Below are 27,756 nucleotides of genomic sequence, written 5' to 3'. Positions count from 1 at the left end.
TATCTGTCTTAAATGAGAAAGAGGAAGAAGTAACGAGCCAATCAAATTCCAAGGCACCATATTGAACAGTTGTTTTGACTCCAGCCTGTTCTTCTTTCACAGTTTTTACTTTGTATTTGGCTTTTTTAAAACTTAAATGATTCGCATTCACAATTAAAAGACAAATAAACGTAATACTCGCGCGGGAACAATGAAGCTGGCGGACATTAAAAAGTTAAAAGTGGCCGAGCTGCGGTCCAGACTTAAAGAGCTGGGGCTGGACAGTAGAGGGCTGAAGGCTGAGCTGGTGGAGCGGCTGTGGTCTGCAGCAGAGGAGGAGCAGAGCGGAGGAGACGGCGAAGAAGAAACGCTGAAGCTACATGACAGCTCACCTATACTTTTAGTACAGACAGAGCCAGCAGACGTCCGCCCTCCATCCTCAGAGATTGGTGCTATTGCGCGACATGAAGTAGACCGCGGCTACACAGACATGGCCACACAGACTGAGGCTGAGCCCAGTCCAGCTGCACCACAGCCCGACTCGGAGGCTGCTGCTGCGGGTGTCACTGCCTGCCCTGCGGAGGGGCCAGTAGAGGAGGACATGGGCAGAGGAAGGTCGTTCTACGAGTTCAAAGAGGAGATACGATACAAGAGGTAGAGTATGGTGAAGAAACCCGCCCCACAGAGGGCATCGAGTTCAGTGAAAATCCCTCACATCTGTCCACAGCATACTGTAATTACCGTGTGTAGCTCTCGTTGTGGAGTTTCATATGTGTAGGTTCTCTTGGTCTTGAGAACTTGATAAAGTTTGTAAAGATTTTTAAACTCTCTCTCACCCAAGACACTTCTTTAGTACCACATAGTACCACACAGCCAAACGAAGCGTGGGCCAAGTCCAGAATCACAGAGACTTTATTAATTCCACAGGGAACTTGAGTTCTCATAGCGGTACACATACAGCAAACGTCAAGCACTCATATAAAATGAAGAGTAGAAACAGAGATATTAATAGATAACTATTAAAATAAATATAGAGATATAGGTATAAATATAAACATAAATATGCATATAGACATAAAAGTACACAAATATGTGTGCAATATATGTCATTGCGTACAAAAGTGCCAGAGTGCAGTGAGGTGTGATCAATCCTGTTCTGCATGTGTGGGCCTGACTCAGTTGGATGGATTAAAGAGTTTGAAAGCAGCAGGAAGGAAGGACCTGTAACGTTCCCTCAGACAGGAGCGTGAAGGAATCTGTTGCTGTCCTCTGTTGCAGTGATCTCATGTTAAAATAGGTTTTCTCAGTTTAAGAGAGAAGAAGGATTTAAAGCTCTTCCAATATTGTGGTCCTGGTTACTGCACCACTGGTTAGGAATATGTTTTAAATCCTTACTTTGAATGATTTTTTTTATGTGTGTACATGTGTGGATGGGGCAGTTTTTTCTCCCCTTAAGGCCAGATTAGCATGTAATATCTTTTTATTTATTTTTACTGTATTTATGTGTATTTATACTTTAATATTTCCTATTTTATTATATTGTTATTTTATTCTGTGCAATGAACGATGAGTGAACGCATGTAAAAATGTATGTATGCTCGTCTGCTAAAACATAAGCTCCGATCCAGTTTCACTGCAGAATGCATAGCACAGTGGCATAAAAGGAATCTTTATCTTTGTGTAAGCAGAAACCTCATTACCAAGTGTTACCCGTAGATTTAGATTTAATAAAGTTCTTAAATCATTAAATGTGACATGTCTCTTTTTTTCAACCAGAGCCAAATCACCACAGCCCCCTGCGGAGAGGAGTGAGGCAGAGGAACAAGATGAAGATAAAGTCAGACTAGATAAATGTGTGAAAACACACCCACACAAATTTTAATCACAGCTTGAGTTTTCTTATGAGTTACTTGTTTTAATTTTGTCTGGACTAACCCCCAAGGGTGTATTTGATTTGACTCCCTGAGTCTCCTTGTCGCTTACTCAGATGGCTCTCACCTGCACTTCGAGGTGAGTCCTGATGGATCCTCCGGCCAGCCGCGGTTCTGGGCTCAATTCCCCCTGCTGTGGTCAGGCTGCAGGCTCACCCATGGGGTGCAGCAGGGCAGGGTGGGCTTTGAGGTGAGGCTGGAGAGGATACTGTTGACTGCACAGCCAGATGACCATGAAGTCAGGGAGCCATATGGTCTGAGAGTTGGCTGGTCAGTGGCCGCCTCCTCTCTGCTGCTGGGTAAGAATGAAGTTTTTTTTTATATTTATTGTCTGTAGATGTGATTTACTTGTTAAAAAGCTTCTGAATCCTTCTGGGTTTCACGTCAGGTGAGGATGAACTCTCTTTTTGTTATGATGGACGTGGTAAAAAAGTGTCAGATAGAAAAGAAGAGAACTTTGGAGAGCCTTTTTCGGAGGGGGATATCATCGGCTGTTATGCTGTGAGTCATGTTTTCAGTCAGCTTTACTAGCGCTCGAGTGACTTTTCTCTCATTTAAACCATTTTTTTTGTGTTTGTGTGTCATGTTCGCACCTGCACACACCCAGTCTTTCTCCTCAGACGGCGCTGTCGAGCTCTCTTTCCATAAAAACGGTCGTTTTGTAGGAGTGGCCTTTTCCACGGACACCTCGGTGCTACGGGGCCGTGCTCTGTTCCCTCATGTCCTCTGTAAGAGCTGTTCGTTCAAATTGCTCCTGGACCCTGCAGCTCAACCCTGGTACCCCGGCCCTCCAGGGTTCACACCGTTGGCCACTCTTCCTCCTGGGCAAAGGGTGTGCTCCACATCAGCTCCAACCTCCAGAGCACAGTGCGAGGTGAGAGTCAAATTTAATTTGTATTCCCAATCTTTCTACTACTAAAGGCTCCTCCTAAAGATGAATTGTAGTGTGAAGGTGAATTGTAATGTTTTCTAAGAATTTCCTCTGAAAGTTTGAACTAAACAAAGTTCAGATGATCCTGTACATGGAGCATTTTAGCCATAGAAAATGCTCCTAAGGTGGAAAATTGTTGGGAGTGGAGTGGAGGATGTAATCAGGGGAGAAAATGGCAGAAAGACAACGTTTAGTGTTACAGGAGTGATCACCTGAGTCATTAGGATCATCCTATGGGACCCATGAATGTTTGTGCAAAATTTAATTTTCTGACAGTTGACATATGTCAGTTTTGTTATGTCTTATCTTCCTCTCTGCTCCACCAGGTGGTGCTGATGGTGGGTCTTCCTGCCTCTGGGAAGAGCGTCTGGGCGAGGAATTACATGAAACAGCATCCAGAGAAACAGCACAGACTGCTGGGAACAGAGGAGTTGCTCGCTTGTATGATTGTCAGTCAGATCTCCGGTCTTCACTCCTGTGATTCACATTCAGAGGCTATGGTTTACACCTGATGTAAAATGTTTGACCCGTGTGTATGTGTGTGTATAGAGTGGTGGGCAGAGGGACAGCAGGCTCCAGCAGGCCTCTCACTGTCTTACTGAAATAATCAAGATGGCTGCCCAAACTCCTGGAAACTACATCCTAGACCAGGTAATGCATCACGGTCAAAAAAAAAGACTTATGAGATGTCCCCTTGTGAAACTCACCGAAGGATAGTAGTTGCTATCAGGTGGTAGAAGAAAAGTCGTTATTGGAGAATCAGCCTCTGCAAAGCGTCAGGAGACCAAAGTGAACTGATTCATTTAGGCTCATGTGATAGAGGTTTGGATGAGCAGCAGAAGATTTTCTGGTTTCAAATTGGGCCTCGGCAGTCTGGAGTTTGGGACTATTTCTTGGTCCTATTAATAATTAAATATTTACTTTAAAGCAGTTATATGTGGAATAAAATCTAAACTGTAACCACCACATATGAGCAAAGAGCTTCGACAAAACATTTCACTCTGCTGTAGTCTTAGTAGTTATTTCACTTCATCTTTCTGTTTCCAGTGCAACATCCTCTTCTCCGCACGCCGTCACAAGCTGCGGCTGTTCACAGGCTTCAGGCGTCGGGTGGTGGTGGTGTTTCCCTCAGGCGACGAGTGGAAAAGACGACTGTCGCAGCACCAGATGAGAGACGGTGAACACATCCCAGAGACCGCCCTGCTCAAATTACAAGGTTGACCTACATTTGTAATATTATGTGACATTACAGGTCTATATTAGGGGATCAAAAACAAAAACATGAATTTGTTTCATATGTTCCATTTGGTCTCTACAGTAATCCCTGTAAATTTACACTGAGGAATGGGTTCAGATTCTTCTTGGTTAAATCCATGAATCCTTCAGAAAGAAAGGTTCTTCCTCTCATTACTCTGTTTATTGATATCATTGAAGGTCTCAGATGTGCTGGGAGCCACAGAGTTTATAAAAGATCTTTACAGCTGGAGATTCTGGTGCTGCTGACAGTTAAAATAAACAGCAGTCATTCCTGTAATACTTTCCTCTCTCTGTCCAGTGAGCTGCAGTCTTCCAGAGCAGCAGGATGACCTCCTGGAGGAGTTGCAGTATGTCGAGCTGCCGCAGGAAAAGGCGCTAAAGCTCCTGCAGGAGTATAAAGATGAGGCCCGCAGACTACTACCCCCCGTCCCCAAACATGAGAAGACACGGCGACTTTACAGGAAAAGACCCCACCCTCACGGCCCTCCATCCTCTCACAGGAGCGGCATGCAGACATGGAGTCAGCCGCCAAGATACGTGAGTGCCAACCTGGCTCATTTCTCTCTAAAAGCACAGCTGCATTTGCTAGATGTTAAATTAATTTTGTGTCATTCACATTTCAGTGGAGCGTGCCTTATCAGGATCGGGGGTATTACTACAGCGCGTACCAGAGCTACTCATGAGCGAACCTGGAGCAAGAGGACTCGAATAATGCTCCTGCATTACCAGTGATTACACAACACCAACACTGCTGAGGTTTTATTATATGGAACTGCACACTCCCTGCTCAAAGATAATCAGTGTCATATTTTATAATATCTTTTATGAAAAGACATGGACATTTTAGGTTTTTATTCAAAATATTTTAATGAATTTTTACTTGTTCTTGCTGTACAGTGTATAAATGAATTATACAGTACTGAATTATGAGTAACTTGTAAATAAAACCCCAAACTTTAATCAGTCTGTTTCTTTGTGCACATGTGGTGGTGTCAACTTGGCATCGCCTCGTCCGCGGCGGTCTGGAACTACGTCAGGTTTAACAGTCTGATAAAGCAGCACGGCTCCTTTAGCTGATGGACAAAGCTCCGACCACAGAGGGCTGCTTCTGTCCAGCTGCAAAACTTCCTACAGTGTGCAAAATACAACGGTGTGAGAAAGTGTTTGCCCCCTTCCTAATTTCCCGTTTTGTTGCATTCAAATGCTCCAGATCATCAAATAAATTTAAATATTAGACAAAAAGGTAAGTAAACCTACATGGCTCTGTGTGAAAATAGTGACTGCCCCCATATCTGTTCTATCATAAATTAGCTGTGGTATATCACAACTTTGGAAAGCTGAGTTCAATTTCTCTAGCCACACCCGGGTCTGATGTAATCACCTTAATGAGAAACATCTTCATTTAGAAACTGCATTTACTTGTGCTGTCTTTGTCTAACATTTAAACTTGTTTGATGATCTGAAATATTTAAGTGTGACAAACATACAAAAAATAGGAAATCAGCAAACACTTTTTCACACTACTGTATATAAAAAGGCAGAATTGCCTTATATGCTTGTAATCTCGGTGATCTCAGGCAAGTGATGATTGTACTTTGTTCCCTACTGCAGACGCAAGTACAAGAATCTCGTTTTGGTGTTGGTCTGCAGGTATTTGTATGTCTGAAACGTCTCACCGTTCTGCTGACAAAGACGACCTCTGTGGACTCGCTGGCCTCCACTCCTCCTTTCCAGTACAACTTTCTCACTTCATCAGAACTTAAGGAGCAACTGAAAGCACACAGATTAAAATTGATATCTTTATAGAGACATTCAAACCACATTTATTATTTCACGATGCTTGATTTAGGATTGCGTGCAGCTTTATGCTTCCCTTCTTAACCTCAGCTGGGCAAATCTGGTTAGATAATTGAGACCTAATCTAATAGTAACTTTAACTTTGGACTTCGTTTTGTATGACACCTTTTTATAGGCTTGCCATCATGTGATGTCATCTTTTATGGTCTCTCAGCTGTCTTCATTATTACTTCTGTTCCTTTACTTTTAGTCTTTCCACTGGTGTGCATTTTTATTGTTTCTATTTTAACTCTCTATTAACTTTACTCATCTTAAGCCCTAATATCTAACTTTTATATGGGGCAGTAAAATATTTTTTTCTTCTTAATACTGAACTTGTTTAACTCCAAGAGAATTATTTGTAATAGGAGTCTGTGATTCCAGTTACAAATGGATTTCAAGAATGAAAAGAAAAGTCTAAAGAAGGTTTAGACTCCCTAAACATACATATAACACATCATGTAGTCTTACAGCCTAAATATATAATATTTGTTTAAGCCTCATTGCAGTTATTTGCAGTCAGTGCTCCTGAATGTGCTTTTAATTCAGTCAGCTCAGGAAATTGCAGGTTTTTTTCTACTCCTGGGTCTGTATGATGTCAAAGAGAGAGGGTAGCCCTAATATAGTCATCTCACTCTGGCTGTGACCAGAAGCCTCACCCACTCATGTTCTGTTTACCAGAGGCAGCCAATCAGAAAAAGGTTGCAGGGGATTATTTTGAACTGTGACTCATACAAAGCTACTTCAATAGTCCACATGGAAAACTATGCAGTCTTTAGTAGTGGAGATGTGGTCATCGTGATGATTCGATCTTTATAAAAATTTTTTGCCATACTTTCATTTTCTGAGCAACTTTCACAGACACACCTACTTCAAGAAATCTGTGCTGCAGGTTTCACAGTATGGATTAAAACTGAAGCGACGACTACCTGACGTAAAACTCGGCACTCGGTCTTCCAGCGCTGGTGTGATTCAGAGCGACGCCCATCAGGACGGGCGGTCCTAGGGAGCTCAGAGGAATATTCACCTGGGACAGAACAGTTAAATTAATAATAATAATATTTTAGCCCTTTCATTACTTAGACAAAACAGCTGGTGCAAAGTTTTGTTAAAGAAAAGTGACTGTGAATACTGCTTTAGGCATAAAATCCTTGTTTTGCACTGTGATTTTATGGGTTGTGAGGTCCCATGTGTAGGATCAGACCTAACAATTTTCCACTTCATAAAAAAACTTGGTAAATTTTCTGATGTGTGGATCAAATATTAGGGCTGAGTCAAGCTGTGGTGCCAAGTTTCTGGAAGCTGGTTTCACTTTGTGGGGCCTATGACATGCATGACTGAACAAGAATTCTGATTTTGAAGTATTTCACTGAAGGAAATCTGCTGACACCATTTAGACTCTTAAAAAGAGTTGCTAGCAGGCTTCTGACGGTAAGTATACGTGCATAAAAGTGAAACACGACATTACAGTTCTGAATAAAAAGAATACAAACAGAAAAGGAATGACTTTTCACCTCATCTCTGATCTCGGCGCACACAGAGGAGAAAAGCTCTGAGACGATGGCCTCTGGCCTCCTCTCCATCATGGCTATGCCGATCTGCTCCTCACACACCCTCTGTCCTAGACGCTCACACACAGCCTGAGGACAACAGGGTTGATATGAGCAACACATCAAGCATTTTGGTGAAACTGAATCCTCTTTATTCATATCACCTTTGGCTCTGGGTGGCCTCCGGGGATATCCAGGAGCCCTCCCGCCTCTGCCACCTTTTGGCTCCTCCTGATCATGACCACCTGACCATTGCTGGTGCACAGTATGGCACCCACACCTAGAGGCTGAGCCAGCAGGGTCAGAGGATCTCCGAAATCGGCCTCACCACGCTGTCGCAGCTTGGCCACCCCACACGACCAGTTTGTTCCCAGGTAGTCCTTGTAGCACGTGAGGCCTAACCTCAGAGTGAGGAGGGGTGCAGGGTGTGGAGGAAGTTTGTCTGCAATGCCATTAAACTCTCTGTAGTCATGATTGGAGGCACCCTCAGCATTTTCTGTCTGACTTATACACCTGTTACGTATTTCACCCAAATCCCTCTTTCCTTGATTGTTTTGGTCCTCTGTGTGGTGAAAAATGGTGCCATGGGACAACGGAGTGGAAGGTGGATTTTGTGGATCTGCTAAGCAGAAAGAATGCAGCCTGAATTTTGCCCCGTTGAAAAGCCACGGCTCCTTGGACACCCGCTTCGCCCACACCTCATCTATGTGACGCTCCAGAGCCAGATCTGTCTGCCTGTTAAACCTGAGAGAGGAGGAATTGATTTTACATGATGTGTGATGAAAAGTATTTAAAGGATGTACTGCACTGTATGTTTGCACCTTTCTGAAAGCTCCACTTGTACTTGAGACTCGAGCAGCCCATGCCAGTGTGCACAGTGCAGCAGCACAGACACCTCGGGGTCCATCATTTCCCACTGCGGCTCTTCACTGGAAGCATCAGTTACTTGATCCAGTTGTGTCCTTTGAGAAGACTTGGAGGTGGGATGGTTTGAGATGTTAAGATGGTTGCTGGAAGTGATAAGAATGGGCAGGATTAGAAATGAGTCTATCAGAGGGACAGTTCAGGTTGAGCACTTTGAAGACAAAATCAGAGAGGCAAGGCTGAGATCATATGGACATGTTGGACAAAGGATGCTGAAGATGGATCTGCGTTGAAGTAAGGAAAAGAGAAAGACCATGGAGAAGAGTAATAGAGCGAAGGTTGACATGCAGAGGGTTGGTGTGACAGAAGAGGGTGTTGGGGATAGGGTGAAATAATCCTGTGTGGTGACCCATAAAGGGAACAGCCAAAATAAGAAGAAAATGTGAGCTGTTTCAGCTGAAGCTTTAAACCTTAAGGCCCATGAAGGCATCAAATCAAGTGAGGTGATCAGCTCTGTGCAGGTTAATAAGTCCACTCCTGTTATACAAAGACACACATCAAGTGCAACCACATATAAGAGATTAGAGCAGGCAAATAAATATCTGACCATTGATAAGTTTAATGGAAGCACAACATCAAATTATTAAAAAAAAGATTTCTAAAAATATTAGAAATTTGTTACGATCATGGCAGTAACTACCTTTAAAATGCATGATTTTTTAAATAGACACAAAATAATTGACCAAAATAACTGATTTAACTAATTAAACTAAACAGCCATAATGTTTGCATAAATGCAGGTCCAGGTGAGCTGTAAGTATACTGCAGTCATCCTCTAATTCAGGGGGATATAATGACAATTTCAACAGGGCCCGTGGGATCATGACAGCATTGGGTGCAGTGCCATAACCAAAAACGGGAGGACAACTTCTTTAAGGCGTCAACAGTTTGTTCAATGCAGATTTGTCCTATCTAATTGTCGGTGAGGTTGAAAAGGGGAAGAGACACATTTAAAAACGTGACATTCAAAAACAAGACCGCTCAGCGTCATTTTACTCACATAAAAGCTCCTGATTTGTTACTGCTCATGAAGTTATTCTTTATTTACTTACCAGTAGCTCCCAGTCAAAAACTTTCAATGAACCGGAGAGCTCGAAATGAATTAAATAGGAAGTGCGACTTCCGGATAAAATAAACGTCTAACATAACAACTCCTGTGTTCTCGTTTACTCTAAGATAATATTGTCTGGATGATTTTCTATGAAACCAAATAAGGACAAACGTTTTAAATGGCTTGTTTACCTGTCGTTTCCGAGGTAGGCGAAGAAGAAGCCAAACCAGCGAAAGGTGGTTTCTTCCTCTTTTCCCACGAACGGCAAAAAGTTGCTTCTTATCACCACCTAGCGGCAAAGAGTGTAAATAATAATAATGTTGTCAGTAAGATATTACTGACAGATGTGGAAAAAATATAAATTTGTGCATATTTCTACAATGTAAATTATATTTATGAATTATAGTTATAAGACAAACTTATTTATTTTAATATTAATTATAATCCGATTCAATCCAACTTTATTTATAAAGCACTTTAAAATAGCCAGCACAGTACCAAAGTGCTGTACAGTAAATAAATAAATAATATAGTGCTGTCCTCAGTCCTCAGCAACGTCTATATATTTTTCAAATATTGACATTCAAGGAAATGAGTGGAGGCTCCAAACGTTTGCACAGTGCTGTATATATTTAATTTCGTTTTCTTTTCTTTTTAAGTTGACTTTTAATTCTTTTCTGGAGTGACTTTTTATTGTTTGAAAATGCATAGTTTTAATTGTATCTATTTTCATTTTATACTATTATAATATGAATGGCATTACAACATGAACATGATTTTAATCACGTTGTCAAAGGAAAAGAAAAGAAAAGAAATTGAACTAAAACAAATGCCTGAATCCTAAATTATGGATATCCTATTGTGGTGATCTGAAATGTAACACTAAATGTGATTAAAACACTAAAACTCTGGACTCCTGGGCTGAACGACCGCGGGGATCACCAGCCCGAGGAAAACACAAAATACACATTATACACAATTCATTCTTGAATGAAGACGTTGATCAGACACATTTAAAATGTTGCCAATTGTGTTTATTATTAAATTATTAAGGAAATAGAAAAGGGGGAGAATAGAAAAGGGGGGTGGGGGGTAAAGAAGAGGGTAAAGGAAAGGGATAGAAAAAGGGAGAAAGGGAGAACCCCAACAATGCCCTCTGAGCAAGCACTGGGTGCGACAGTGGATAGGAAAAACTCCCTTTAAAGGAAGAAACCTATGACAGAACCAGGCTCTAGAGGGCGCAGTCAACTGTCGGGACTGGTTGGGGGGGATGAGGGTGAATGGGGGGGGGGGGGAGGGGGGGAAGAGAACCCCAACAATGCCCTCTGAGCAAGCACTGGGTGCGACAGTGGATAGGAAAAACTCCCTTTAAAGGAAGAAACCTATGACAGAACCAGGCTCTAGAGGGCGCAGTCATCTGTCGGGACTGGTTGGGGGGGTGAGGGTGAATGGGAGGGGGGGGGGGGTGAATGGGAGGGGGGGGGGGGCGGGAGAGAACCCCAACAATGCCCTCTGAGCAAGCACTGGGTGCGACAGTGGATAGGAAAAACTCCCTTTAAAGGAAGAAACCTATGACAGAACCAGGCTCTAGAGGGCGCAGTCAACTGCCGGGACTGGTTGGGGGTGAGGGTGAAAGAGAGAGGGGGGGGAGAGATGGGACGGGTGTTAGGAGTTAAAGGGAAATAGGGGAGGGAGAGGTGTCAGGAGAGAGAGGGAGAGGAGAGGAGAGGTGAAAATTACGATGCAGCGGTGGAGGAGGAAGACGGGGTCACATCAGCAGAAGAAAAAGTAGAAAAAGTAGAAAAAGCAGGAGTGCTCTTTCTCCAGAAGAAGCGGAAGCGTTTTTTCTTCTTTTCCATGATCTTTTCCACGAGCACTTTTTTCTCTAGGATGAGCGTTTTTAACTCATCAATTGTTTGTGTATTTTCCTTCTCAAGTTTCCTGCATGTTGTCTCCACTTCTTCTAATTTGGCTTGTTTTTCTTCGAGCCTTTCTTTCAGTTCTTTACATTTGGCCTCCTGCATAAGCTTTGCCTCGTGCATCTCTGTATAACTCTGTCGTAATTTGTTGTGTGTGTCTTGTAGCTGCTGACTTCTCTCGACTTCTTGAAGTGTACACTGCAGGTCTTTGTTTGTTTTCTCTAGTTGCTGCTTTAACATCTGCACCTCAGTGTTTTTGCACTTCAACTTGTTGGAAAGTTTCTCCAGTTCTGTGTTTTTTCTCAGCATGTCACTGAGCTTACTCTGCACCTCTGAGCATTGTTTTTGCACTTTTTTCTTTTCCCCCTCCAGCTCAGTTGTTTTGGAGTTCAGTTTGTTATAACGGTCTTGCAGCTGTTGGTTTTTCTTCTCAAAGTCCTGGAGAATTTGTTTTTCTTCTTTCTGCTTTATTTCCCGTTGTTCTTTGTCTTGAAGCAGCTCTTGATATTTGTGCAGCGTTTCATCAAGCTTTACCTGCTGCGCTCCGTATTTTTCCTGCATGCCTCTCTGGTTTATGTCCAGTTTTTCTTTCTCTTCAAGGATCTCTTTATTTTTTTGCAGAGCTTCATCAAGCATTACTTGCAAACCTTGGTTGTGTTTCTTGATGTTCTGAAGCTCGCAATCCAGATCTTTCTGTTTCGTGTCATGCTGTTCTTTGTCTTGTCGGAAATCCTTATTTCTTTGCACTGTTTTATCAAGCTTTATTTTCAGCGCGGTGTATTTTTCCTCCACGCCTTCAAGCTTGGAGTCCATTTCTTTCTGTTTAATTTCTAGTTGCTTTTTTTCTTGAAGCAACTCTTTATTTTTGTTCAGTGTTTTATCAAGCTTTGCCTGAAGTCCTTTGTGCTTTTCCTCCATGCCTTGCAGTTTGCGCTGCTTTTGTTCTTTTTCTTGGAGGAGTTCTTGATTTTTTTGCAAAGCTTCATCAAGCTTTATTTGCAAGGCTTCCTTGTGTTGCTCGCTGTCCTGAAGCTTGCAATCCGTATCTTCCTTTTTCATGGTCTGTTGCGCTTTCTTTTTAAGAAACTCAACCCTTCCTTTCAGCACTTTTTCATTTATCTCAGTGCCTTGGAGTTTTATGACCAGTTGTTTCTTCTCTTGGAGGAGTTCTTGATTTTTTCGCAGAGCTTCATCAAGCTTTACACTCAGCTCCTGAATCTTTTTTTCCTTGTCTTTCTCGTTTTTCTTCTGTTGGAGGATTTCTTCTGTTGGTTTTTCTTGTACTTTATTAAGCTTTGCTTGGAGCTCAAAGTTCCTTCCCCGCATGTCTAGGAGTTCCATTTCTTTCTCCTTTTGAATATCTTCCTTTTCAAGAAGCTGGCTGAACAGTCTATCTACTTCAGCGGTCCTTCTCTCATATTGCTCTGTCAGGGAGATAATCTGCGCTCGTTGTTTAAAAAAACTTTCCCAGACGTAACTGGTGTACTCTGGCTGGAGCGGGTGTCGCGTATTGTGATTGTTCATGAGATTTTCCTCACGCATTTCTTCCAAGCACATCTTCTGCAGTTGATCGTTTTCTTCTCGATTGCAAAGAGGAGCGCTGGGCTTTACTTTTTCTCTTTTTTTCTGTTTTCTTGGAGACATGTTTCTAATCTGTTAACAGTGACTCTGAAAAGGATTCAAAAAAGGCTTCTCTGGCGAACGTTCGTTTGAATGCTGCAAACATAAATGCTGCGAATAACGGACTAAAAGTTGTTGCGTCTCACGCCTATTTAAGGGTTTTAGGATCAAAGGATCAAAGTGGGAATAAGATTCTAAATGTGTGTGACATCACAATTCTGTAAGCCAATGAGGTTGTCACATGACATTTGTGAGAGGGCATTCTTTACTTGTGTAATTGGAGAGGCTTTAGGACCCAGGGGACACAATGGAGGGTATAAAAGAGGAAGTAGCAGCAGGTGCTCTTCATTTCCACTGACGAGCTGCTGTGAACAATGGTTGTGTGAGTAGGTGAGGAGCCTGAGAGGTTTTAGTTGTCTGCCACACAAGTGGTTGTTTTAAACCTCTACAGCAGAGGTTCGAGGTGCAGGCAATTTTTCTTTTAGTGCTTTTTAAAAATTTGTTGAAATGTATTTGATGTTTGTTGTATTTTATGTTTTTAGTAGTGATTTTAGACGATAAGCCAAGATAAGCCAGGTGTGCAGCAAACACAGTTGTCTGCTGGAGGTATGTTAACTTAATATATTTGACATTAAAAAAAGTTTATTTATGCACTATAATCTAATTTATATTGTATTGCCTCCTGCAGGGCAGGCTGCACATGTGAACTTGTCACTGTTTTTTCCTTTTCCTGTTTTGTTGCGTTTTTGGTTTTAGTAGGGTCACCTTTTAAAACTGTTTTTTTATGCTGGGTTTGTTTTTATTTTTACTGGGCTGGTGCAATATTAGTCGGGCAATGTGCAATCCCTGAGCTGGGCTCTTACCTTAGGGGACGTAGGTCTTTTAGAGGTGTTCTGTGTGGATTTGCAGTGAATAAGCTTTATTAAGAGTGATTTTAGTGCCACCGATTATTGCCTGAACTAAAACACTTAGTGCATGCGATAAGTGTTCTGTTCGGCTCGTATTTCTTTGGGGTGGATTTGTTTCTTTTAAAGCAACGAGCATCTGGGACCACCGGGGTGGAGCAAGCCCTCAGGTGATAGTTGCATTGCTGGCAGGTTGCACCAATAACACTATCTTGTGGTCGTTAGTGACCTTTTCCATTTTGATGTTTTAGGCTTTTTTTTTTTTGCAAACCCTTTGTTCTTTTAAAATAAATTTTAACATATCTGACTGATATTGACCCTCTTGTCCCGTTTATTCTGGGCTCTTAGCGGTTACTCGGTGGCTTTTACTCGCTACATTTGGACAAATTATCAATAAGCTTTCAATATCAGTAACAATGGTGACAGTATATTTGTTTGTGTTGAACAATAAACAATTATGCTGACAACTATGTGTCCAGTATGTTGGCTGATTTTCTTTAACTTTTTGCATTTGAAAATAAAAGCTGGGTTGATTTTAACACCATTACAAGAAGTGTTGTTAATTCTTTTTGAATCATAATCAGGTTACCACAAATTGTTATAATTTAGTAGAACTTGAAATGTTTGTCAGTGGGTAAACAATTCTTGTAACTGGGAGGTTGCTGGTTCGATCCCCAGCTCTGTCTGTCTTGGTCGTTGTGTCCTTGGGCAAGACTCTTCACCTACCGCCTACTGATGATGGCACGATATAGCAGCCTCGCTTCTGTCAGTCTGTCCCAGGTCAGTTGTGGCAACAACTGTGGCTTGCCTCCACCATTGTGTGAATTTGAGACTGAAGGAATAGTGGAATTGTAAATTGCTTTGAGCGTTGGGCAGCTGTCTTTTTATTGTTTGAAAATGCATAGTCTTAATTCTATTTTTATTTTATACTATTATAATATGAATATCATTACAACATGAACATGATTTTAATCACGTTTTCAAAGGAAAAGAAAAGAGATTGCAGGTCATAACTTCTTACCTGACACTCGGTGGCCGTCTCGGGTCTCTCCTCCTCACCCACCTGCTCTCTGAGGAAGCTCCGCCATAGCTCACAGAAGAGCCAGAGAATTTTGTTTCTTATGGTGTGAAAGTCTTTCAGGTGCCTTCTGTGAAACTCCAAGTAACTGTTATGTGCCTTTTAATGAAGAGTGGCTTCCATCTGGACACTCTACTGTAGTGAAGTAGATTCTGGGGTAGGATTTCACGTGATGTCCACAAATGCAGCACTACCATCCACACGTTCCCAGCTGATAATTAGCGGCCTTATAAGAAACTGTTGCGCTTCACTACCACACGGAGGCATTTGGCAGTCTTTTCCCATCCAAAGGGGCTGAGAGCCTCAGGCAGCTAAGCACTGCAGAGCTCCTCAGGAAAGAGTGGATTGTGCCATGCTGCTGCTGTCTTGTCTTATGCTGTTTGTTTGTTATGTGATGCTTTTATAAAGAACAGTAACTTGGGGTGTATTTGTTTTATGTAGATCTCTTTTACTAATTTGTTTAACGTTATGCTTTGTTTTATTGCTTTAGTGGAGGTGCGGCCGCTTGTTGAGGGGCTAGGCACTTGAGGTGGGCATAGGTAGATTGCACCATTTAGAGTTCAGTGTGAGTGACAGTGAGGTCTGCAGTGGAGTTACACGGGTGAGTAACTGGTGGCACTAGTGATGGCCAAATGAAGCTTTCTGAAGCATTGAAGCTTGTATTGAAAAACGGTTCATTACTCGAAGCTTTTCAACAGTCCTCTCTGGTGACATCTGGTGGCCAAAGATATGAAGAGCAGCTTGAATCCACAAAATAAAACAAACTGCTTCGTAATGATTGCCCACTCTACAGATTGGAATTTTGTCTGATATTGGTCCACCGTTGTTGCTTTAAACGTATTTTTTGGGGTGACAAAAATGTTGTTTGTTTTCTTTAATAAATAATTTTGACCAGTAAACTTTCCTTGTTTAAACATGCACCATTGTGTGGTCTTTCTTTGCTTGTGACGTCTTGATGTTGGTAAATACAATAATTGAAAAATACCACGTTACATATAATATACATATGATAATGTACAACACATTATGCAGTAGGCTTCTGCTGTGAGGTCCCGTCTCCATGTACTTATGCAGTTAATCGCTAGACGGGTATTTTCATAAATATTACATTAAGGAAATTTTCCTATACATATTTTTTTTTTTTACCTGAGGTCTGTTTCAGAAAGCGGGTTTAGAAAACTAAGAGTTAAAAATGATATTAAGGGTTGAGTAACCCCGAACTGTCCAACTCGGAATATTCGGTTTCAGAAAGGCTGATAACAATTAGTTCAATCAACGCGGAGTTGCTTTAACCCCAAGTTAAGCGCGCGCACGAGGATACATAAAGACCTGATTAGTGGAGCACAGATTAAGCGAGTCACCATGGAGACGGAGGGAAAGAAGGCGCGGTCAATGTATTTTACAGCGCTTGAGGCCGAAATTCTGATGGCACCATATGCCGATAACATGCAAATTTTGCGGAAAAAAAGTAACGGCCTCAGCTGCAAAAGAAAGGGAGCATGCATGGCAAAACAAAGCCGACAGAGTCAATGCGTGAGTGTTAATTTAAACATTGATCTAGGGATTTCCACCCATTTAACACGTTATTTTATTATATTTTATTTTTTATTTTATTTTATACATTTCATTTTGTGATGTGAACGCAGGTGCAACCCAACAGGCCCCAAACGTTCCTGGCAGCAAGTAAAAATGAAATATAAAAATATAGTCCAAACAGGTAAGGTGTAATTGTATTATGAGCCATAGTGCTTGGTCTGTTTGTCCTATGTAAATCAATTTCAGTTAGAGGCTACATTAACTTTCTTTCTGTAAGCACTTATTGAAATTATCTGAGCACATTACAAGTACATATTTGCTTACTCTGTATGCTCAAATGTGACCCGTTATAGCCAACAGAAAAAAAGCGGAGGCCCGAAAAACAGGTGGGGGTCCTCCACCACCACCACCACTCACAGAGGCTGAGCAGTTGGCCCTCAGCCAAAACAGTGGGCGCCCTGTGGCTGAAGGCATCTCTGCAGGGACATCCTCTGAGTCAATAACCCCGCAAGACACAAGTGCCTACATAAGAGGTAAATTCAAAATAATACATGATGTGCATACATCCTTTCTTCACAGTCACCTTTGCAGTGCTACTAATTCATTTGATAAACTCTTTACTATAATGAATTATTTTGTAGTGAAGTTATTTTCCTACCGATTTTGCCTTCCCTCAGTCTTGGTTGTCTTTGAGAGCATAATGACAATGAAGTGTAAGGTGATTGGTATATGTTTGTTAATTGCCATTTGGTCCCTTGTAAGTTATAAGTGACCTGTATAAACCTCATATTCTATCAGTTGATGGTGATGGTGTACTGCATCTGGTGCAGCCTCCTGTTGAGCCAGACCAACATGCAGTTGTGAGTACTCTTAATACTCCACAGATTATATGAGTTTACAGTAGAACAGCAATGTTGTTAATTTCTTTACTACAGGAAAATAATGAAGAAACATTGACAGCTGTTACAGAGGAGGAAGCAACAGAGACACTTCATGAGGTTTACATCTTACAATGGAAAATATAACAATTGAATAAAATGTGGTACTATAATAAAACCATGGACTTTCTATGTCTCTAACAGAGTGATGATGGAAATGAAGAGGAAGAGGGTCCAGCCACTTCTCCAACAAACCTTTCCTCAGTAAGATGTTCAGCACTGATTTACAACCAACCTAAGTAGGCATGTACTATGAATGTCAATGCTATTTTCTGTGTTTCAATAGCTCCCTGTAAAGCAGCTGTACAAGACCTATTTGATCAAGAAAATAAAAAAAATGCGACTTGGAAATGGAACACTTCAAGCAGCAGATCCAAAAGACCAAGATTGAGATTTTACTGCTGGAACATCAGTTAAGGGTGGGTGAAGTGGTCAGAGATGGACAAATTATTTCAGTGTTTGAACAACATAATAATATACTTATTAATACTTTGTGTACAGGAAATACAGGCGACCAATAAAGCCAGTTGAACAAAAAATCTGTTTATTCTTCTTTCAACATGTTGAGGTGATGGGTCAAAGGAAATGATTGTGACATATGGTGTCTCTGACTGCTCTTCCATCTTGTATGTCCGTGGGAGGGTCAGGATGTTCATGGTTTGGATCACTGCTGATGTTTGGTTCAGAAGGACAGTGTTCTCCTCTAATTGTGGCAATGTTGTGAAGAATCACACATGCCACAATAATGTCACATGCCCTTTCTGGGGTGACCCTGAGTCTTTGAAGGCACTGGAACCGGGCCTTAAGCATTCCGATAGTCATTTCAACTCTGGCTCTTGTCCTGCAATGAGCCAGATTATATCGCTGCTGTGGGCCTGGTTCAGGGTCAGGGTAAGCAAATAGGGTAAACATGGATACCCCCTATCACCAAGCAAGTAGCCAGTGAACTCTCCTAAGACAGAAGGATACCCTTCAGTTCAAATGTCCCTGTAGCAATTGGTCTTTATATATTTTAAAGTATTTTCAACTCACCATGTCCAAATTTTGTGCTCAGTGTACATTCACGAAAAATTTGTGAGTCATGAACAGAGCCTGGCCACTTGGCTTCCACATTTGTGATAATGTTGGCAGCATCACATATGATCTTCACAGTGCAGAGAACACAAATTAGCATCCATTACTATAATGAAATAATTTGTTAGTTTGAAATGCTACAGGGAACTATGTACCTGTACATTAATGCTGTGGAAAGACTTCCTGTTCACATAGTCTCCTTCATTTACTGAAGGAGCAATGATTGGAATGTGAGTGCCATCTATACAGCCAATCACGCCTGGGAACCCTGAAAATAAATGTAAAATTTAAGTAGTAGTTCAAGTATCACCACATCATAAATTAAGTTTTGTTCATCCTGATACCTGCAATTTTGTGGAATCCCTCTTTGATAAATCTTGTGGGTCTATGACCGGGGAACACCACAAACGAGTACAGGAGACGTTTCAGTGCAACTGTAACATTCCTGACTGCCCGACAGACGGTAGCCTTGGAAACGTGCACTGTAAACCCGAATAAGTTACCAGAACTCAAAAAAAATTGAGGAAATCGATTGCCTCAATTTTTTAAAGTTGATGAACTCAAAAGTCAAATTTTTCCAGAACATAAAAGTTTGGATTACATGGTACTTGTATCTTTTGAGAACGGTCAACTCAAATATTTGCAGTTAATATGACTTAAAGTTTCAAGTTTACAAATTCAAAGGAATAAGTTCACAGAACTTATAAAAAATAAGTACACAACCACAACATTTTTATGTTAACAAAACTCAAATGTTTATTAGTTTGTGTTGTCATTATTTTAAGTACATGTTAGTCAAATATGTTGACTACTTGATACTTAAAAACATGTGACCCAAAACTTAAAATTTTTGAGGCAATTGATTGCCTCAATTACACTGAGTATCGGTAACTTAATATGCAAAAGTCATAAACATCTGCCATTGAACAGTATCTTGCCTGCTCCCTTTTAGCACATTATGTTGAAATTAAATACTTTTTTTTTTTTTTTAAATTTAATAAATTAAAAATAATTAACAAAAACATTTATAAATTAAAATAAGTAGACCAAAAATTGTTTAGTCAGGAAAACTGTCAGAGTAATAAAAAATAATGCCAAATAATAATAAATAATATCAAAATGTGCTTTTGGCTCTCTGGCTAATATCTGAATAAGGCAACAGGGCAGCAATTTGAGTGAATTACAATGCTATTTGTTTTACATTAACCAGTATCAAACAGTGAAATTTAGGTCATCTTGCGCAGCCCACAATGTTTTAGAAATAGTATTACGAAAAACATTAAAACATACAAAACATTAGTGTTGCTTTGCATTATGTTAATGACAACAAAGGCACGTTGTATAGTTTGGACCTATTGGCTGAACACCTGTAGAGTAATGCAATAACGTTTTGAGGCATTATTTAGATAAAAGGAGAGAACTTTGAACTAGCCTTTTATAATGCTTCACCCTGCATCCTTCTTTCAGATGAGTTCCTACATAACCAAGTCATTCTTGAGGGTCTGTAACCTGGGTGACAGTTTACCACTTTCTAGACCAAGTAAAATCTTTTGAGTAAATTCTAAAGTGTTGGTCAGGGCTTTGGGGTAGCTGAGGTGAAGTGCATAGATCAGTCCAAACATTACCAGGAAGGCTTCACCAAATCTGGGGAGGCTGACCACGGCATCACTTTCAATGACGACAGAGATTTTCACAGGTTGGTAGTGAACTGGACTTGTTGTGTCATGGTCACTGATGACAGTGAAGAGGGCCACTTCAACACCATCAAGCTCCAACTCATCAGATTCGTCCTGAATGAATGAAAAAGAGATACTAATCACAATCTAACCCAAGAAATACAACAGACGACATATAATTTCTCATTTTACCAACTCCCGTTGAGATCCAATACCTCTTTTACAAGGGAGACCTGGGTCTCACTGTAAGAGGTGAAAAACAGAAGATCCATGTTCTGCACACATAAATCAGCTAATTCACCAGAGAATCAAGTGGTGTGAGATAGACTGAAACTAAGCTAAAGGAAATACACAGGAAAATGTTTTACTAAACATCTTATCACTTTCAACAAAACACCAATTCAGTTCATTCGTAGTGAGGAGACAGAAAAGACCATACATGGAAACCGTATGGGTAGACTAAACGAAGGTAAGTCCAAACAGTGCATCAAAATACATGTTTGTACTTTGATGCACTGTTTATATACACAGTAGTATCTGTTAGATACTTAAGGACACTCACAGTGCAGGTTCTGAAAAATCCAGAGACATCCTCACGCAGATAGACAGGAAGGGCATGGAGAACGGTAGTGCGCTTGGTGTGGATATCATGGATTTCCTATTGCCAGATAAAAACAGAATTGTATATACTGGTGAGTTTACTGAACAACAACAACAGTCAAATCAGAACACATGTCCACAAATAACCTGTTCACATCTTTAATACAGTCAGACAAATAGCAAACACAAAGTGGACTAATAGCAAAATTCAAAAAGCTCATTTAAATCATTGAACCTGTCCAATGTTCCACTGGTTCAACCTATGAAATGTGTAACAACCTATTATTACCTGTTCATCGTGAATTCTTAGAATTTCAGCCAGGGCATCTGCTGTCTTCCCAGTTTTTGATGCCTTCTGTCTGAATAAGGTCATCAGTCGAGGAAGATGGCGGTCAATTTTATGGAATCAGAACAATGCCACCTTGAAACGAAACCGAAAAAAATATTGAAACCGAAAAAAAATATTGTCATTGAAATAAATGTACTCAAAAATCTTGTATTGAAACCGGAAAAAAAATTGATAGTGAAAAACAATTAATTGAAACTGTAATTCTTTTGTTTTCGCTTACAATTTTTTTTTTTCGGTTTCAATCCATTTTTTTTCGGTTTCAAACCATTTTTCAGTTTCAAACCATTTTTCGGTTTCAAACCATTTTTCAGTTTCAATCTGCTGGCACTGTTTTGGCATCCGGGTGCGCGCAGGGAGGGGGGCGGGGATTCCGGGCCGCATATATTTGCATACATTATAGAGGCCACTAGTGCTGACCAAGCTGCCATCTTTCTCTCTTCCCGTCATTCAATGGCTGCTTCAATTTCAGCTTGACCCTCCAAACCGCAAGTAAGTAATCATTTTTTGTCATCTTTCCTTGCTGTCCCACTGGACTGGACATTAGTTTAGTTTTTTTTAGCTACAGCTGGTGAAGTTGTGGTAAAGTGCTGGTATTAGCCTATTTGTCGTAGCAAGCTAGCCTGAAGCTAATATTTGCTAAATTTAGGTACACCCGCGTCTCTTTAGGAGTTGGAGGCCGGTGTTTTAGGAACGGCACAAGATCTCATCAACAGGCAGTGTTGGGCAGTAACCTAATACATGCACCGGCGTTACGTATTTAAAATACAAAATATGAGTAAATGTATCCGTTACTGTTCAATAGGTGATATTGAGAACACAGTTAGTTTGTTGAAATAAATGGATTACATGGCGGTATTTTCCTTTTTCATATGTTAGGCTATGGTCTCTCTATTTTTGGTAATTCCACGCTGGTGGAAACCCAAACAAAACACGCAATAAGAGCCTCTAAAAATTATTATACAAAAATGATTTAATATGAAGGCAATAGCAGAGTGTTACAGGCATCGCCCTAAACAATGTAGCCTCATGGGCAGTGTAGTCCGTGCTGCAGGGAGAACGGACTGCCATACCCGTTGTGTGTCTGTGAGCGAGGGAGGGAGAAAAAGGAAAAGAACGAGCTGTCACTGAGCAGAAACGGGAGCTGGAAGCATGTAAATATAATAATAACCACTGCAGCCAAAAAGAGTGCCTGATGAGCCCAGCTGTAAGAAAGCTGTTAAGACTGGACTGTACACTGTGTTCCTGTTTTCCTCCGAAACAATAAGCAGCCTTTCAACGCCTCTCTCTGTCTCTCGCTAGCAAAGTTGACCCAGACAACAAAGTAAAGCTAGTTTTCAGCTACAAGCCCGACATGATGTATTAGCCAGAGGTCCCTTTACTACGGTTCGGAGCCGCTGACCAGTTTTATATATGCGCTGAATAGTTTTCTACACGAGATCGCTGAAAAAAGTGCAGCCTTACCTAATGTCCACCTACTGTTACTCATTTATATTAAGATTTTAACATCTAGTTGGTATTGGTATGGCGAGTAGCCTTCAGTAAGAGTAATAAATCACACAGCAATAGTACATTCATGTAGTTGTAAAGTATTCAGAATACATTACTTCTATAATCTTTGGTGGAATACATTTTAAAATTAACCTTCCCAACACTGTCAACAGGTTAGCACCTCATACCACAGTGCAGCAAAAGCAGTCTCATGAGCGCTGGAAAGGACAAGCCCAGAGCCCAAAACAGACAGTGCAGGAGATGACAAGGTTAGTAATTGTATGGTGAAAATTATACTTCTAGTTATCTTGATTGGCAAAAGAAAAGTAAATACAAAATCTGCTTCTCACATATAGGGCATTTCCAAGATTTTTTTTTTCAAAACTAATTCAATTTCTTTCATTACAGCTGTCCTGTGCCAGATATCCTGTTGCCCCACAGTGAGAGGCATCATTTCAGAAACACCAGGAAGACTGAAACTCATCGCCGGGATCAAGCAGGGCTCGTGATCCTCACCAACAGCTCCCTCACAAGAAGGATAAACCCAGCATTTCATGAACACTGATGGAGACCTTTGCTTTGTGTAATGTTAGAAGTACTCAGATAATCCTCAGAGGCTCTGGACTTTTACATAATATCATAGCTTTAAGTCCTGTAGAAAGTTAAATATATGTTGTGCTCTCTGGTTACTCTGGTATGAATGACTCTGAACTACTTTATGATAAATAACACACTATTGTCAAAAAACAGTGAAAGAATTCCAGATCAAGTTTTTAGTTCAAATACAAGTAACAACCTTTGACTTTAATCAGGTTTTATTTAATTGTGTCAGAGAAAACATCATGTGCCCTTCATGTAGCTGAGTACATTCAGTGTTTAAAACAGAAGTTGTGCAGGTCTGAGATCAGCAGTTTTCTGAAACACCAAACTGAGGTCCTGTTAATGCTGATGTATAGTGACACAGTTACATGAGTGATTAATCCTTTTGACTTTTTGTCTTTAAATTTATCAATAAAACAGCTGTAGCTTTCACTGACAGCACATGTGGTACTTTAACCTTTGTACTGTTTTCTTCAGTTAATTTTGGAGTTACTACAAAGATTGAAGATATAAGATGATCTGTCTGCTGTCACTGGGTGGTGCTGAGGTCTGAATCTGAGGACGGCTCCTGTAATCACAAACAGAACAGAATCATCACAAACTGAAATATAAAGATTATCTCTCAAATCTGAAATAGAGCTGATCCTTCTGTCCTCACACACTCGGGATCTGAAGTTGTCCAGTCCTACAGTTCTGCCGACAGCTGTTTATTTTTTATTTGTTTTAAAGGCCTTATATACTAACACATTTTCTAATATCATGTTTACCTTTGAGTTGTTGATGCTTTATAAATGGACATCTGCAAAGATGAGATGATGGAGCAGGTTTCAGTCAAGGTTCAGTCTGCTGCTGCATCCTGGTCACAACATACAGAGGTGTTATCAGCTCAGTATTGAACAAGAAATATTAATGTTTCAAATTATTTGTCCTAAAGGATGCAAGCTGTACAGAGTACTGCACATGTGACTTTGTGAACATAATTCATTAAAAATAATTAGGACAGTTTTTTAACCTGAATATTTGTAACAAGCTGAGTAAAAAAAAAATGCTAAAAAAATAATCAGAGGAAAAATGTAACATTTAAACTTAAGCTGACAAGCGGAAGTAGTTGGTTTCAGTACATAAGTATCGGGCTTTGCTATTTAATTCGTAGCTATTGACTAATGAGGGGTTACTGAAGTTCCAGGTTTTTAAAAGTTGGCGTTAATGTCGTTCCACATGTGGAAAGCGACAGAAAACATGCTGCTGTTTGCACATATTTAATAATCAGCTCTGCACAGGAGCAAAAGCAGAGTCCAGCCTGTTGCTCTTAGAGTATAATACTCATATAAAAGTACAGTAACCGTGGTTAGTCACTGAGCAGCCTGGTGCGTTTCTCTTGATTTCTTTAGTCAGGGTAAATTCATTCACCTGCACGGGTTAGCTAAACGAACTTTACAAAACAAGTTTCCCCAACAGCCAAGTGATCATCTTAGCTAGCTAGGTCCTTAGCTAGCTAGGTAGCTAGCTAAGGACCTAAATTACGGATTAGTTTACAAACACATTTAACTTACCAAAAATAGTGCGGTGGGGTCTCAGGTCCTCCTGTCCGGTAGTCCAATTTACTGAAGAAGAATTTACCTCAGGCTGTCACTTTGAAATAGTCGGTAATGTAAACGCTAGACCTCTCAGCATCTGCCATTCCCGAACAGACACGTGCAAGTTTGTCCGTGACCGCAGCCGCGTCGTCAGTGTTTTCTCCAGTCATTGGTCAGCATTATAATATATGCAAATACATGCGGGTCGGAATCCCCGCCCCCCCAGACGCCAAAACAGTGCCAGCAGAGTGAAACTGAAAAATGGATTGAAACCGAAAAGTGGATTGAAACCGAAAAAAAATGGATTGAAACCGAAAAATGGTTTGAAACCGAAAAAAAATGGATTGAAACTGAAAAAAAAAAGTGTAAGCGAAAACAAAAAAATTACAGTTTCAATTAATTGTTTTTCACTATCAATTTTTTTTTTCGGTTTCAATACAAGATTTTTCAGTACATTTATTTCAGTTACAATATTTTTTTTCGGTTTCAATATTTTTTTCGGTTTCGTTTCAAGGTGGCATCGTTCTGATCCCATAGTAAACGATCAGTGTATAATGCTCATTAGCGCCGCCTTCCGCTTCGGAGGGTGAATCAGAGATTAACTCGGAATAAAAATTGATTCCTGCAGCTGCTCAATAAAAAAATATATATATATAGGATACATTGATAAGACAATGAATATTAAAATAAATACATTTTGTCTTCCACTAATGCATTTAAGACAATTTGATTTTACTTATTTGGTGAAACACTTTGAGATTTTATTGTATTTTAGCATGTGCTACATAAGTTAAGTTTATTATTAAATCCTACCTACTTGAAACAACAAAAATAACAGGACTTTACCATTGTTATATGTCCTAACTTAACTGTGTTACGTTGTGCTTAAGTTATGATTTTAAATGATGCTTACTTAATATAGAAATAGTTCAATTCAATCAAAAATTATTAGTTTCATTTACTCAAAAAGAAGAACATGTTACACGAACTTGACATATTTAAGTTAATAGAACTTTTTAAAGACTTTGAGTATACACTACTTAATCTATTTAATTACTTTGGACATTCGGGTTTACAGCGTGCTCAGCGTCACCAATATTATACAGAAAGCTCCCGTTTGCAAAAAAACGAAGTGCAATACAAATAATATGTACAGAACTGAGAGAATGTCCGCGATGTGTCACATGAACAATATTAGGCCCGAGGATGTTATTCAAATAAATTATAGATTGTGCTGAAAAACGGTAACGTTCACACAGAAAATCATCAGGAAATGATAAAATGTCCTAACGGTCTCTAATCACTCTCTCCCGGCGGAGAGCACTGCGGAGAATTTGGGCTTCAACATCTACTGGCTCTTCAAGGAAGGGGCACGCCATGTCTGACACTTCCTACAGTCAGGTTTCCGACAAAGAGGCGGAGAAAGTCAGGGTTAGTTGAAGTAAACCTGCTAGGGGGCAGGTTAGCTTCACGGAGTGTGTCGTCATAGTAACTCACTCAGAATTAATCTAAACTCGCTTTGTGAAACCGAAAACCCAGAGTTTTCGTTAACTCAGGGTATACTTAGAGTTTGCACTAAACCGGCTTTCTGAAACAGGGCCCAGGGGTAGATTTGATTGTGAACTGGAAAGGGAAAATGCGTATGAACTTGCAAATTAAAAACATGATGCATTTAAGGTAACCCTTTTTCATTTTTATTTAAGAAGAAAATTTGTTCCACTGTGCAATGGCCGAACCTGTTCCTTTTTTATTTAATTTCTCCTGCCTTAAGGAAAATCCCTTCACATGGCACAGAAGAGGCTGGAGTGCAGAGAAACTGGTAGAGATGCAGTTATACAGTCTACCTGGGCCCCACAAACTATCAGCTAAAGAGAATAAATAAATTAAATTGCTGCACATTTTGCAGACTAACAGTTTAAGATTATTTAAAACATAAAATGTATCTTTTTATAACATTAAATGTAAAGATTCAAATAGAAGTCTTTCTAAAGTTATTTAATGATATTTATATTATGAAAAGCAGATTTTTGACATTTTCAGTTTTTCCCGTTGTCAGATAAAATAAACATGCACAAAACAAAAGCAAACAACAAGAACACAAAGCTGGAAAACCCACCCGATTGACAAAAATCAACTCAAAATCCTCCCACACAACAGAACCTCCTCTATTGCTCGCTGGCTCCAAATCTCTCAGTGGAATGATCAGTGGTTCGCTATCTGTCACCATCAAAACACTCCACAAATCCCGCGAATGATTCACTTCCTTATAAACCATTGAATCAGATACCGAATCAGTTAGGTTCTAAATGAAGCTTCGGACGTCACTGATCACGTGACTCTGGCTAAACGAATCAAGCTTCGACGCAGTGCTTCTGAAGCAATGTGTTGGTTTTTTTGACACACGCACCTGAGCGTCAGCTTCAAGCGGGCCATCACTAGGTGGCACCCTTGGGCACTCCTCCCTGTAGGTTGCCTCCTCAAGTGGCCGGTCTCCACTATTTTGTTTAGTTATTTATTTTTTATCAATCTGTGATTGTTTTAGGGCATCTTGGGAGGGAGTCTGGTCATTTTAATCATCAGTTGTTAATAAAGTGTTTTAATTAACTATTCTGTCGTCTCAACCCTGCTACCTTAGGTACCTTTCTGATTTTACAATTCTATGCTTTTAGTAGTTCTTCTTGGTAAATTTTGATTTGTAAAATTCATCTGTCTCACCTCTGCTGTTAATAACGAGTCTGTGGGCTGTGGTAGCCAGTGTAACACTTACATTGGCTAGAGGAATCTTTCCTGGGGTGTAACTTCCTCCCCCAGGTGGCGTTGTCAACATTTTAGTTACGGTTATCCCTCATTCGCGCCACCACACTACCACACAGGCCTAATTGACAGAGAGCTGCAGAAGTCATTGTCCTTCTTAAAGGTTCTCCATACTCCACACAG

General features: G+C 40.4%; 4 protein-coding genes and 2 long non-coding RNA genes across 9 annotated transcripts; 1 reads left to right on the top strand and 5 right to left on the bottom strand.

Annotated features, from left to right (window-relative positions):
- The first annotated feature begins 49 nt into the window (after positions 1 to 49).
- On the top strand, positions 50 to 5,058 carry si:ch211-107m4.1 (heterogeneous nuclear ribonucleoprotein U-like protein 2). The gene is made up of 10 exons (XM_006781291.3): positions 50 to 633; positions 1,756 to 1,832; positions 1,967 to 2,209; positions 2,299 to 2,411; positions 2,518 to 2,784; positions 3,168 to 3,290; positions 3,391 to 3,492; positions 3,889 to 4,057; positions 4,397 to 4,635; positions 4,722 to 5,058. The coding sequence occupies exons 1-10, from the start codon at positions 191 to 193 to the stop codon at positions 4,779 to 4,781; spliced, it is 1,836 nt and encodes a 611-aa protein (XP_006781354.2). The 5' UTR covers positions 50 to 190; the 3' UTR covers positions 4,782 to 5,058.
- On the bottom strand, positions 4,940 to 9,742 carry nudt22 (nudix (nucleoside diphosphate linked moiety X)-type motif 22). 3 transcript variants are annotated; one of them, XM_006781290.3, is made up of 7 exons: positions 9,651 to 9,742; positions 8,306 to 8,494; positions 7,649 to 8,228; positions 7,449 to 7,574; positions 6,864 to 6,961; positions 5,775 to 5,868; positions 4,940 to 5,226 (listed from the first exon to the last, which is right to left on the bottom strand). In XM_006781290.3, the coding sequence occupies exons 2-7, from the start codon at positions 8,392 to 8,394 to the stop codon at positions 5,059 to 5,061; spliced, it is 1,155 nt and encodes a 384-aa protein (XP_006781353.2). In that variant the 5' UTR covers positions 8,395 to 8,494; positions 9,651 to 9,742; the 3' UTR covers positions 4,940 to 5,058. The 3 variants fall into 3 exon arrangements, with proteins under 3 accessions (XP_006781353.2, XP_035765350.2, XP_035765348.2); XM_035909457.2 differs by lacking the exon at positions 9,651 to 9,742 and adding an exon at positions 9,461 to 9,615; XM_035909455.2 differs by lacking the exon at positions 9,651 to 9,742 and adding an exon at positions 8,819 to 8,883.
- A 1,228-nt stretch (positions 9,743 to 10,970) lies between these two features.
- Positions 10,971 to 13,162, bottom strand: LOC148106217 (uncharacterized). Its single transcript, XM_087829815.1, has one exon. It carries the CDS (start codon positions 13,020 to 13,022, stop codon positions 11,196 to 11,198), a length of 1,827 nt encoding a protein of 608 aa, XP_087685941.1. The 5' UTR covers positions 13,023 to 13,162; the 3' UTR covers positions 10,971 to 11,195.
- Positions 13,163 to 18,003: 4,841 nt separating this feature from the next.
- LOC148106216 (uncharacterized) lies at positions 18,004 to 18,992 on the bottom strand. Of its 2 annotated transcripts, none has more exons than XR_015716573.1 (4): positions 18,874 to 18,992; positions 18,685 to 18,797; positions 18,488 to 18,599; positions 18,004 to 18,296 (listed from the first exon to the last, which is right to left on the bottom strand). It is a non-coding gene; the product is annotated as an uncharacterized LOC148106216 (long non-coding RNA). The 2 variants fall into 2 exon arrangements; XR_015716572.1 differs by lacking the exon at positions 18,004 to 18,296 and adding an exon at positions 18,345 to 18,407.
- A 561-nt stretch (positions 18,993 to 19,553) lies between these two features.
- On the bottom strand, positions 19,554 to 21,178 carry LOC148106215 (uncharacterized). The gene is made up of 3 exons (XM_087829799.1): positions 21,095 to 21,178; positions 20,768 to 20,863; positions 19,554 to 20,319 (listed from the first exon to the last, which is right to left on the bottom strand). The coding sequence occupies exons 1-3, from the start codon at positions 21,176 to 21,178 to the stop codon at positions 20,005 to 20,007; spliced, it is 495 nt and encodes a 164-aa protein (XP_087685925.1). The 3' UTR covers positions 19,554 to 20,004.
- A 2,418-nt stretch (positions 21,179 to 23,596) lies between these two features.
- Positions 23,597 to 24,959, bottom strand: LOC148106214 (uncharacterized). The gene is made up of 3 exons (XR_015716568.1): positions 24,796 to 24,959; positions 24,010 to 24,098; positions 23,597 to 23,810 (listed from the first exon to the last, which is right to left on the bottom strand). It is a non-coding gene; the product is annotated as an uncharacterized LOC148106214 (long non-coding RNA).
- Positions 24,960 to 27,756: the final 2,797 nt, after the last annotated feature.

The sequence above is a fragment of the Neolamprologus brichardi genome, chromosome 2 (assembly GCF_056152115.1).
Source record: "Neolamprologus brichardi isolate AB-2024 chromosome 2, ASM5615211v1, whole genome shotgun sequence".
In the NCBI taxonomy this organism is placed as follows: Eukaryota; Metazoa; Chordata; class Actinopteri; order Cichliformes; family Cichlidae; genus Neolamprologus; species Neolamprologus brichardi.
Note: the sequence above shows the minus strand (reverse complement) of the source record. Positions and strands in the feature narration are given on the sequence as shown.